General features: G+C 45.1%; 1 protein-coding gene across 1 annotated transcript in view; it reads right to left on the reverse strand.

The window, feature by feature from the left end:
• LOC123634871 (toll-like receptor 12) overlaps nt 1-3,749 on the reverse strand; it is a 6,738-nt gene extending 2,989 nt beyond the window's left edge. Inside the window, exon 1 of the mRNA XM_045546554.1 lies at nt 986-3,749. Within this exon, the coding sequence (XP_045402510.1) occupies nt 986-3,749 (2,764 nt within the window). The remainder of the gene's footprint in view (nt 1-985) is intronic.
• Between the last annotated feature and the right edge of the window lie 9,087 nt (nt 3,750-12,836).

Raw genomic sequence — 12,836 nt, forward strand, 5'->3', positions numbered from 1 at the left:
ACAGCTTGGGACTTCCCAGAGCCCTCCCTCCTTCTCCGTATACTCCCTGAATTCCCAACCTTGTTTCCTCTAAGCTACAGTTTCTGTGATTTGAATTCATACACAGGGAGCGGAGTGTAGATTTCTCACACAGAGATTAGGATATACAGAAGTAAAAGTTTATTTATTTCTCCAAGAAAGGAAGAAAGAGAGAGAGAGAATGCAAAAGAGAGAGAGAGGGGGGAGTGGCCACAGCACATGAGTAGAAATGCCAGGCAGCTGAGGGAAACTTGCTTGGAGTTTTAAAGGGTAAAAATGGATATTTTTTTCTCTGCTTAGGCAGACTGATAACAGAAGCGGTGGCAACTTGGCCCTTTATTTTTCTCTTTTCTCTGTGAGGCCAGCTTTATCAGAGTCCTTAGAATCTGGATTTTAGCAGGAACAGAGGCCTGGCTGGAGCAGGGAGTTCGTACCTCTATTGTCTGCTTATGGCTCTTCAAGGCTGAGAAAACGTCACTCTTAGAGATAACCATTTAGGCCATAGGTGCTTTAATTAAACAAAACAAAGGGAGGTGTTGTGAGTTTCCTCTTCAAAGAGGTAAGTATGTGCTGTGAGTTTATTTCCCTTACTTTCTGTGTGATAGTTTATTTCCCGCTGTTAGACAGGTTATTAGAAAGGCCACCTTTCATTTCTCTAGGCTCTTCACCTTCTGCCTCATGTGGGTTTCCATCAAAAAAAAAAAAAGTTCAATCAAGCCAAGCATTTCATGGATTTAGCAAATTTTTTGAAGATTTGGAGATCTTGAAATCACATCACACACCACATGGCCACCTGCCATCTCCCAAATTTTCTCATTCCACCTCTATAGTCTTTCCAAAGCCTGTGGTCTCAGCATTTGATACTCCCTGACAGGCAGCACCCCCACCTCCTATGGGGAAGCAGAGTTCCGCCTCACAAACCACACATGCCCACTACCTCTCTGCCAGTCTGGCTTGCTGTTCTTACCCCACCCTCCAACACACATGCACCCAATCTGCCCTAACCCAGCCTGCTCCAGCCTGCTCTTCAGCCTTGCCCAGAAGTCACCCTTTTTTTCATCTTCCTTGGGCCACATGCAATAGTCTCCTCGGCGGAGCAGCCGGGCCAGTCTATGGTAGCGGGGGAGCTGGTGGCGGGAGACAGGCTCCAGGAAGACCAGCAGCAGCACCGGGGGTTGTGGGGCAGCCAGCAGGAGGGAGGTGGCCAGGCGGAGCTCCAGGCGGCAGCGGGGGGTGTTCAGAGCCTGGCGACTGAGCACACAGAGTGTGACCCGGCTGCCTGCCATGCTGTCTGCTACATTGTCGGCCACATCCTTGCCTGGCTCAAAATCCCGCTCAGGGAGGCAGATGCGCAGCCCCCAGCCAGCCGGAGGGCAACCCTCCAGAGTGGGCAGCAGCTCCTGCACCACCCAGCCCTGGTCTTGCCTGCAGTGGGACACAAACACATCATAAAGGAAATTTTTGCCTTCATCCCTCTGACTCCTCAGACCCTGGAGCCAAGCCTTGAACAAGGCCTGGACATAGAGGATCCAGGAGCTCCTGGCTTCCCGTAAGAGGGGCAGGGAGACCAGAAGAAGCAACAGGGCAGAGCTGCCCAAAAAGAGTCCCAGCCCCAGAGTTTCGGAGCAGTGGCTCTGGAGAAAGGGGAAAAGGGGGCTCCTGGGGCGGCCCCCAGATTCTGGCTGGCACAAAGGCTTTGTTACTATGTGCATGTATGTTCTGGGGGACCGCTCCAGCCAGGGCCCCACCCAGGCATTGGCACACTGGCAGGCCAAGGACGAAGTCAGAATATACATGTACTGGGGCATCCGAGGACTGTGATCCTGGAGGCTGTCGTCCAGCACAAGGCCTTTCTCCCTGTCTAGCACTAAGACCTGGAGATTGCTCAGGCCTTGGAAAGCAACCGCAGACAGTGTCTCCAGCCCTGTCTGCCGTAGCAGCAGCACCCGGAGCCTCGGCAGCTCACCCACCAGCTCCTCAAGCTGCACTGGGCGGGGCCGGGCTCGGGACTGCAGTTCCTGCAGCTTCAGCTCCAGGAGGTCTGGCAGCCCTGTGATGCGGCAGGGTCTGGGGCTGTGCCCATCTCCCTGTACTCTCAGGGACTTGAGCGTGGGGAGTTGCCACAGGAAAAAACTGGAGGTGCCCTGGGAGCAGAGAGCCTCCAAGCTACTGCCAAGCAGGGAGAGTTCATGAAGGGCAGGGAAGACCTTGGAGACATTCTGGGTCTCCAGCTGCAGTCCCCAGCCTTTTAAAGTTAGGGTCTGCAAGAATGGAAGGACATTAGGGGACAGATTCCAATGCTTCATGCCTGAGACTGCATGAAGCTCCAAGCTAGTCAGCCTCGGGGGCAGGGACAACCCTACCCCAGAAGGGTCAGAGGGGAGCTGCAGTCTCAAGTTGAGCAGACTCTCCAGTCCCCGGAAATCCCAGGCTGGGCTCAGCACCATGCGGGTGTCTAGTAGGCTTAGGGTGTTCAGTGCAGGCAGAGGAGCTAACCAGCCCTCACCCAGGGTTACCAGTGGATTTTTGCCCAAATTCAAGGTCTCTAGCCTCTGTAGACCCTGAAATACCTGGCTTTCCAGGCAAACCAACTGGTTTCCCTGAAGTAACAGCTCTCGCAGGTGGGGCAAACAGGAGAAGGTGGCTGGGGGCAGGGTATGCAGCCCATTCATGGACAGATCCAGGGCCTGCAGTCCTGACACAGCCTCTGTGTCATTCCCGCATAGCATGGCGCTCTGCAGTTTGTTGTTGGTGAGGTTCAGTTTCTGAAGCCTGGGCATGGCAGCCAGGAAACCTGGTGGTAGCTCAGTCAGGCCACTGCTCCAAAGACCGAAGCTCTTCAGGCTGCGGCAGGAAGCCAAGGCTTCTAGAGATATGTTCCCTATCCGATTAATTCGCAAATTCAGCTCCTGCAGCTCAAAGTGGGCAACTGTCCAGGCAGGCAGCTCAGCCGTATCAGTGTATATCATAGACAGGCCATCCAACCTCTGCAGCCCCAGTCCCACTACTGCAGCTGCCTTCATCTTTGTGTGGTCCAGATTCAAAGACCCTAGCTGGAGACCCTGGAGGGCCCCAGGCCTGGCCATCATCAGCTTACTGTTGAATGACAGATCCAACATGTCCAGAGTCCAGGCATTCCCAGAGGAAGGGCCACGCACCAGATCAGGGAAGATATCAGCCAGCACCCCTATATCTTGAAGGCAACTGAGCTTGACAGACAGCTGTTGTAGACTGGGAGGCAACCGGACACCCAAGTTCCCGTCCAGGCAGGGGCCCAGGAAAGCAAGGTGCTGGAGGGATCTTAGGTCAACAAAGACATCATGGGGTAGGAGGATAAATCCTCCCATGGGGCGAGATATGAAAGAAAGATGCCGCAGCTGCCCCAAGCCCCGGAGAGCTCCTGGCAGGATCTGGGTGAGATTCAGACTCAGCCCCAGGACTTTGAGCCCAGGGAAGTTGGAGAAGGCATCCCGGGGCAGAACAGAAGTGGAACCAGCAAGACAGAGCCCCTCCACACTCTGTGGCACTGCTTCCAAGGTCTGTGTCAGGTTGGTCACCGAGTTGCACGCAGCGAGAAGGGGCAAGCTGGAGTCCAACGGGCAGATCAGGAAGAAGCGGGAAAGCAGAGGTAACCGGGAGCCGTCGGTCACTAGGCAGTTAGAGACGGTCCAGCCTGTGGTCAGAGGAAGGGACAGGAGCAGACCAGGCAGCAGCAGCAAGTGCCTGCCCATCTCGGCACCAAGCCTAGTCCACAGAGAAGCAGAATCAGAATCCCACTCTGCCCTCCTGCCTTTTCCAGACTCTACCCTCCCATCCACACACACACATGCACCATACTCACAACAGTGACAGGCTATGCAGCCCACAGTGTGCCCAGGAGGTCTAGAAGCATGGTCAGAGGGCCACAGTGCTTCCAAACTGTAGACTGCTGGGGAACTGGATGGAAGAGTGGGACCAGAATGCTTGTAGCTGAGGCTCCAACGGTCAGGGAGAGGAAGAAGCATGCCAGTGGTGAGATGAGGCCCAGGTTTCGCTTCTCTATTGTGAGGAAGCAAGTGGTGCTCCTGAGCATAACATTTGGGGCCACAGATCCAAAATCCCACTCTGCCGTTATTCTGGGCAGAGGACTTTGCCTCCCTAAGCTTCAGCTTCCTCGTCTGTAAAATAGCATACTAATACCTGGGTCATAGGATTGCCGCCAGTGATTTGGGTGTCAGAACGTGGTTTCTTTGCTCATTATCCCCTTTACTACTTGCTCTCCTTGCTCCTAATAAGAAGGAGGAGTAAATTGGGATTTTTTAAAAGCAGATGTTTTGTAAGCAAAATAATACATTGAAATGTTGCCATCACAAACATCTTACAAGGTTCTGCATGGAGGATTCCAAAAAGCCCAACCTTCACTTGAGGCTCCATTACTGCCATTTCAGGCTGGGGCAAGGAAGGATGGTCTCCATGGTTTTAACCTTGACTTGCTCTATGACAATGGAGCCAGGATTCAAGGGAAAGTCAAACAAGAAAAGGAAAGAAACTAAGGAACTTCATAATTCTCTCAAACAATGCAGTACACTGTTCAATACAACAAATATAATTCTTAATGACAAACCATATGTTGCATTCAATTTAAAGCCAGGAATGAGACAATTAAAATTACTTCTGCTCAACTTTATAATGGAGGCCTCAGCCAGGAGAATAAGAAAGAAAAAGAACAGAAATTAAAATTATAAAATTGTAAGTATTTTAAAGGAAGAAACACAAGGGTCTCCATTTACAAAAGGCTATTATTGTCCACATAGGAAATTTAAGAATTTCTAGAAACAAACCATAAAAACTAAAGCATATTTAGCAAAGATGGGGAATATAAGACACTTTCTCAAAAAGCTTTCTAATGTGCCAGTACATTAGTTAGGATCTCACCAGGAAATAGCACATTCAAATTAAGGTTTTTCTAAGAGATTTATATGCAAAGAAACTAATCACAGAGGTGGTAGCCGGGCTTAGGGTAGTTCAGGAACCCAGGACTAGCAGGCATAGAAGCTGTCACCTCTGAACTAAAGAGAGAAGGACAGGGAGACGTTACCAGAACCTGGAAGGAGAAGGAGTTTCATAGGATCAGCTCCTTGAGAGGAGCAATGGCAGTTGGTCAAGTCACAAAATCAACCTGAGGGGACCTCACGGGAAGGAAATCAGGAGCGTAAATGTCTCACCTCTCTCCCATCCCTCCTTCTGATCCCTTGCCAGGATTCTCCACTGGGCCCAGATTCAGAGACAGAAAAAAGTCCTTAATGTAGTTCATTTGGGTCAGCTTCCCTGGGCAAAGAAGAAAGTGGGTAAGTACAATTGGATAGGGAGGGACAAACAAAGAAATGCAGCATGACAGTCAACAATCAACAAAGTAGAAAACGCATAATACTTTGGAAAAAAAATTCTTTACTAAGAAGGCACAAGAATATATATAAATAGAACAGAATAGAGTCTAAAAACAGAACTAACCATATCTAGTCACCTGATTTATAAAAAGGTACCTGGTTAATTCCATTTACCTTCAAAAGATAATTCAAGACACATCATAACCCTAACTGTGAAAAATAAAATAATAAATAATTTAAATGAAAACATAGAATATCTTCATGTTTTTAAGATAAGCAAAATTTTCCTAAATAGGCCATAAAAAGAACTAACCATAAAAAGTTTTCAGAAGTGGGACTTCATTAAAATTAGGAAATTGTGTTCATTAAAGGATATGACTATAAAAATAAAAAAATAAACCACACGAGAAAGGTATTTGTAATACACACATTCAACAGAGGACTAATAGTTGTAGAATATAATGGATATAATTTTGAATAACTCATGAGTCAAAGAAGGACCTATAATAAAAATGAGAAAATATTTTAATTGAACAATAACAAAAATACTGACAAAGTGAAACTTGTAGAATAAAGCTAAAGCAGTGTCCATGGGGAAATGTACAGCCATAAATGTCTGTGTTAGAAACAAACAGCAAAAGTTGAAAATTAATTAATTTTTTAACCTCAAAAAGTTATAAAAGGAACAGTTAAAAAAATTAATGAAAAGAATTCCTTTCCACCCCCCCATGATGCAGTAACTGGTACCAGACTAGTCCTCTCACCATGAACAACCATAAAACTGGACTGAATATATGAAACAACTGTTTTCAGATACTAGGACATTGTCTTAGTCTGTTTGTGCTGCTATAACAGAATACCATAGATTGGGCAATTATTTATTTCTCACAGTCTTGTGGCTGGAAGTGTAAGGTCAAGGCCCTTGGCAGATTTGCTCATCTGGTGAGGGCTGCTCTCTGCTTCCAAGATGGCGCCTTGTTGCTGCACCCTCCAGAGGGAAGGAACACTGTGTCCTCACATGGCGGAGGGCAAGCTAGCCAAAAGCTGTGTGAAACTTCTTTTATAAAAGCCTTAATCCCATTTGTGAAGGAGCCCCTGTGATCTGATCACCTCCTAAAGATCCGCCACCTCTTAATACTATTGCATGGGCAAGACCTGGATTTTGGAGGGGACACATTGAAATCGGTGCTGGCAGTATAGGCTGGTGATTCCTGAGAGAAGGTTAACGAAGGAAGCAAGTGGCACAGTTGCGCTGACTTTCTTGCTGTAGGCATTCACTGCATCCCAGCACAGAGGCAGAGGGAACTCGAGCAAAGTACAGCAGTCTTAGTGAGCTGAGAAAACGAGAGGTCTAGACAACTGCAGTTTGTGGTACAAAGTATAGGAGAGGAGAGAGCCACACAAAGAACTCTAGAAATCTGCATGGGGTCCCCTTGGGTTTCTGTCTGAACACTGAGTTGAGTATGTTTAGAATGAAACTCCACAGGAGTGGAGAAAGAATAGCTGTTGCATAGCTGTAAGATTAATAATTTCCAGAGGCCGGGCGAGGTGGCTCACGCCTGAAATCCTAGCTCTCTGGGAGGCCGAGGCAGGTGGATCGCTCGAGGTCAGGAGTTTGAGACCAGCCTGAGCAAGACCCCGTCTCTACTAAAAATAGAAATAAATTATCTGGACAACTAAAAATATATATAGAAAAAATTAGCCGGGCATGGTGGCGCATGCCTGTAGTCCCAGCTACTCGGGAGGCTGAGGCAGTAGGATCACTTAAGCCCAGGAGTTTGAGGTTGCTGTGAGCTAGGCTGACGCCACGGCACTCACTCTAGCCTGGGCAACAAAGTGAGACTCTGTCTCAAAAAAATAAAAATAAAATAAAATAATAATTTCCAGAGTTCTCACAGGGTTGGGAGAGACTTAAGTCTGACTAGCCAGATATGAGACACCTTGTTGAATACACAGAGCATTCAGCAGACAATCGTCAGGTCACACTTATTAACCTGGTTAAACATGCCTAGTGCATGGGCTTAAAAGGAAGTCTTATGATTATCAAGGTGATCCACAAATAGCTGCCTGCCCAAACAAACTTTGATGTTGATATTTTTTATAGGAAAACAACAAAACCCAGCTTGTCAATAATGTAACATTCACAATGTCCAGCACCTAAAAAAGTAAAATATTAAAAAGCAGGAAAATGAGACCTATAACCAAGAAAAAAAATCAATTAATATAAACATGCCCAGAAATGAGAGATGATGAAGTTAGCAAAGATACTAAATGAACTAGTATAAATATACTCAATATACTCAAAGATTTAAAGGAAAACATGAGCATAATGAAGAAAGAAAGGGAAGATATTTTTTAAAACTAAAAGAAACTTCTAGAACTGAAAAATTCAATATCTGAAATTAAAATTTCACTGGATAGGATAATAGCAGATTACACACTACAAAAGAAAACAATTAGTGAACTTGACCTAGAAATATAAACTATCCAAAGTGAAATACAGAAATATAAAGGCAGGGAAAAAATGAGCAAACTTCAGTGACCTGTAGGACCACATCAAACAGTCTAACGTGTGTTTTTAGAGTCCCACAGTGGAGCGACGGAGGAGTATGAAAAGATAAGAGCCAGAATTTTTCCCAATTTAATGAAATTTAATGAAAACCATAAACCCACAGAGCCAAGAATTTCAAGAAACCCTAAGGAGGATAAACACCATAAGGAACGTAATAATTTAAATATTGAAAATAACTGAAAAAGGGAAAACCTTAAGAGCAGCTAGAGGAAAATTACCCATTACATAAATAGGAGGGAAAAAAGGCAAGAATTTTTTCCACAGTAACTATGCTGGGAAAACTATCAATGCCTCAGATCCCTCAAAAATGAAGATCCTGGTTAACCTACAGGGTAGAAAGAATAAGCAGACAAACAACAACAGTTGAGGTACTGGATTAAGCCAAATGGGACATGGAAGGGTTACTGGAGAACAGAAGTAAAATATATCATCAGAAAAAAGGACTCAGCATATATTTGTATTTTCTTCCTTGTGATGTCATGGGTATGTTATATTCCCTATTGCATTTCATCAATTCTAAGATGCTCATTTTTTCATGTTTTTAACACCTTTAAAATAGGGCTGCATCCTACAATTGATAGCACCTTGCTACTGCTGGTAACATGCAACATTCATAATATAATTACTATCGCCTGCACATTTTCTTAGTTGGTCATAGCTGTTCATATTATTATTACCTCAACTGAACTATCTATATTGTTGGTACTACCCATTTTAGTTTAATTGTCCTTTAAAATGTCTTCGAAAATATTATGTTATAGTTCCACATTGAAATAAAAAGTTATTGTCTATGCAAAAAGGCACGGAAAGAGGACAGTGGGCGAATATTCTTTGTTGAAGAAATAATGTGGGAGGAATTCAGAGTAGAATTATGAATAGGAAGAAGTTTGAGGAATACCATAATCCATATATTTTTCTTATATATTAATTTTTATGTATGCACAAGGGTTATATAAGAAAAAAATCTATGTCCATGTCTGAATAAATATAAAATGGCTCTAAGTTATAAGTGATGAGAAAGCATTATATGAATACTTAATGGAATTACTTTCCTTAATGGTATGTAAAATAATGGCTTGTTTTACAACTGATTCTTAGTTTCAATAAATGTACGAATTTAACTATTTTAACCTAGTTTTGCTCTTCTTTCCTTTCCCTCACTATTATTTAATAGCATGTTAGTGGTGGTTAATTTTATAATTTATTTCACAGATTACAGAATTTTGAGACAGGATAGCGGTGTTACCCAAGGAATGACCATTGCCCCCAGATCGTGGAAGCGCACCTGGATGTAGTTACTACTGAGACATGGGTTGACTCCTCTGGGGATAGGTGAATGGGTTATTGGTTTTTCAAAAGATGGTTGGTTGCATTATGTTGGTGGAAGCCTTCCACTGAAGCATAAGTATTAGCGGTAAGGGATGTCGGTGGACAGGTGGAGGGGTAGCTAGTAGTGGGGCATTGGGTACTCATCTGGCGTCTGAACTCCTGCCCTATGCCCATCTGGTAACTATGTCCATCCGGCCTCTAGTGGTTAAGTGCTACTAATTGGAGTTTGCCACCCTAAGCTCCTTTAATCCCTGATGAAGTCAGGGCACCCATTTCAACTGCAGGTTTCAGCTTCCTACTACTGTCCCCAGCCTTACAGAGAACAACCACGACAGTGCTCCTGTCACTACGTATTTCTCAATAACTTCACAAATGGACGATCTTCTGGGCCCATTCTGGGACTATAGTTAGAGGGTAGGGAACATATTGCACATGGAAATTTACTCAATGTTTCAATTTCCATTCCTCTATTTTATGCCGAGGAATTTATGGCATCTTAACTTTGTTCAGTACACCATTCTTTAGTCCAAGATTCAGTCAACCAGCCAAGCAACCCATCAGAAGATCCCTTCTGATTACCCAAACTAGCCAATTGAAATAAGGATCTCTAGTAAAGGCATCCATATCAATAAATTCAGCCCAATCTAAAATCATATTACTCCCTCCTTAGTCTAGCACACTTAGAGTCTATTTCCATGTGTGTTCTTTAGGTTTTGCCCATGTAAAATAGCAAAATTTTACCCTCATTTGCCTCTCCTCTTGGGTTTAACTTTGCAATTGCCTTTCAGACACCCTGGGATCTGATGTAGTCATGCATCCCTTGACTAGGGACAAGATGTTTTTCCTGTTTCTCAGATCCATTCCTCCCCTTCCCTCCTCTGCTCCATATCCTAGTCATATCATAGTTATATTTTCTGTCTTCTGTATGAATAAGAGGTTGGAGAGTAGAAGAAAAGGAGGAGTTAGGATGTTTCTTCCCCTCCTTCTCTGCTTTGGTGGCACCTCCAACATCATCTTCAATGCTCCTGTGGCTCCAAATCCTGCAGGACAAGGCTGCCATAGTTCCAGCTTCCACTGGTTGACTCTGGGACCTGGGCTCCAGTAATATTAATACCATGTCTTCTTCTTGTGCCTGCTTCTACAAAATAAAAAATAAAATGGAGATTCTTCTGTCACCGTCATGAAAGGTCCTTAACTTTTAGTGGACACTGGAGCTGAGGAGTTAGGATATGAGCCTGCACAATATAGTGAGAAGCAGCCATCCCACTCATGGCCTTGAAATCTCTGTGCCCCTGAGACTGTCGTACGGCAGTGGCCACTCAGCCTCTTAGAGCCTTGCTTTCAAGGGGCACTTCTTTCCAGGTGACTAGAAGTTTTAACTTAATTGACTGTCTCACCAATGAATGCTCGAGCTGCCAGAGTCCCTGTGCTTGAAGCTGGATTTTCACTGCTCTTGGTCCCAACAGGCCCAAATAACTGATTCTCAGGTTCCCCTTCTTTTCCTACACATCTGTTGTCAACAGCCATTCCTTGTACAAATTTCTGCATCAGTCAGGGTTTGATTATATGCAACAGAAACTGACTCTGGCTGATTGAAGCAGAAAAGAAATTTAGGAAAAGAATTTTGGGGTAGCTCATGGAATCTTCAGGGATACTTGAAAACCAGAACCCATAGCCACACAGCCAGGAATAACACCCCAAATCATGCTACAGTATTGATCCTGTGGGGACACCACTTCTGCTGCTAATGGGGCTGGCTTGCACTGCCAATCTATCAGAAATTAGTCGCTGGAGCTGCTGCTAGATTAAAAAACCAGGTATAGCTACCTTCTTCCCCCTTTACCCCATTACCAAAAAAGAATTCCATTTGGTTCCTGCTTTTTAATGTCACTGTCTTGCAATTCAAAATCAGGATTAGGCACATCTGATTAGTGAACACTAGTCCATGGGTCTGCACTACAACTCAAGAGAGGTTGAGAAAGCAAGATACTGACATTTTCCATCTTCCCTAGCAAGAAGCAGGTTCTACCTCCCTAGGGGTGAGCAAACCATCTCTCCCATAAAGAAACATAGAAAGAGGACTCAGATCCTGGACAGCCAGAAAGACAATAAATATCCCCTACTCTGGATGAAACTTAATGGCCTCATGATACATGCCGAGAACTGTGTGTTTAGGTGAAAATGCTTCCTACCCACTCCTGATGTTTTCTCCCATGTGAAGGAACCTCCCCTAGTATAACCCTTCTGGCTTGCCTTCACACATTCACACCTCCTTGGGGAAGAAGTGGAGTTCCACTATTAATGAGTTTGGGGGAGAACATGGGCATGTGTAACTCTCTGCCTTCCTCTTTCCTTTCCCTTTGGGAGTACACATTTTAATCTGCTCCTTCATGCTTCCAGTTTTGTAAGGACAGACCCCCACCTGGGGAAAGCTACATATTCCCTTTACTGTCTATAACTGGATGGATAAAGCCAGTTCTGGTCACTCTTAGGAAGCCTCTATGTCTGCACCTCCAAGCCCTAGTCTCCAAGGTCAGCCTTCCAGTAGTAAAGATGGCAGCTTATTCTTCAGCATATTTCTCAATCGGTCATAAGTCACGGATGCAAAAGGAGGATTGAGATCCTCCAATATTTATTAGTGTTACACAGCTAAATGTAGCACAGTCTCTGCCCCTGGGGAGCCCCCAGTCTAGTGGGAGAAGGATACATAACAGATCATTATAACACAGCATGAGGCCAGGGTGCATGTCTGACTGTATCACTCCTATGCCATAATGCAGAACGTTTAAGTAAAGAATGCAAAACTGTAGACTTTACCCTTTTGGGGATTGCCCATCTGGCTTTTAGTTATTTTAAAGGGAAAAGAGTGGAATTTGCAGTCAGGTAGAAAAGAAGGAAATAGTAGAATGGGACTGCCTCAGTTTCCCTTTGTTATGGTAGCAGGGAGATTAACTTGCTTTACCCTAATTCCCCAAATGGGGGTGGAGGGAAAGGCAGTGTTTGATGGGAAATTCTTTGGGATTCCTGTCCATGTTTCTTTCCTTTCTCCAGTCACCCTTCAGGAATCTGAGACTTACAGACTGCCTGAGCCAGAAAAGCCCTCTCCGTTCATCTAGTCCAACACCTCCCTTTTCAGATGGGGAAACTGAGGCCCAGAGAGAAGGGGATTTTCCAGGGCCAAGCAGAAGCCAGGTGGCCGAGCTGGGGATGGAGGGTTGGTGGCAACAGACAGCCTTCACCTCCCAATCATGGGAGGAAAAGTGAAGTCCTTAGATCCCAAGACTCTCCCACATTCCCTTGCCCATTGCACCACACACACTCCCAGAAGACAGGGGCCTCACCCTCCCCTCCCCGGGCTTTAGTGGGGAGAGTTTGTACAAGGAGGCTGAAGTCGGGCCAATTCTCATGTAGCAGTCTGGCCAGGGCTGCCCAGAGAACTGCTCTGGGAAGAAAGAAAACTGAGAAACCAGCATTGCACATAAATAAAATAGGAAATGAAATGAAAATAGATGCCTTTGCTTTGGTCTGGAGGCCACTTTCTGGAAGGACCT

Source organism: Lemur catta, chromosome 3, assembly GCF_020740605.2.
Source record: "Lemur catta isolate mLemCat1 chromosome 3, mLemCat1.pri, whole genome shotgun sequence".
Taxonomy (NCBI): Eukaryota; Metazoa; Chordata; class Mammalia; order Primates; family Lemuridae; genus Lemur; species Lemur catta.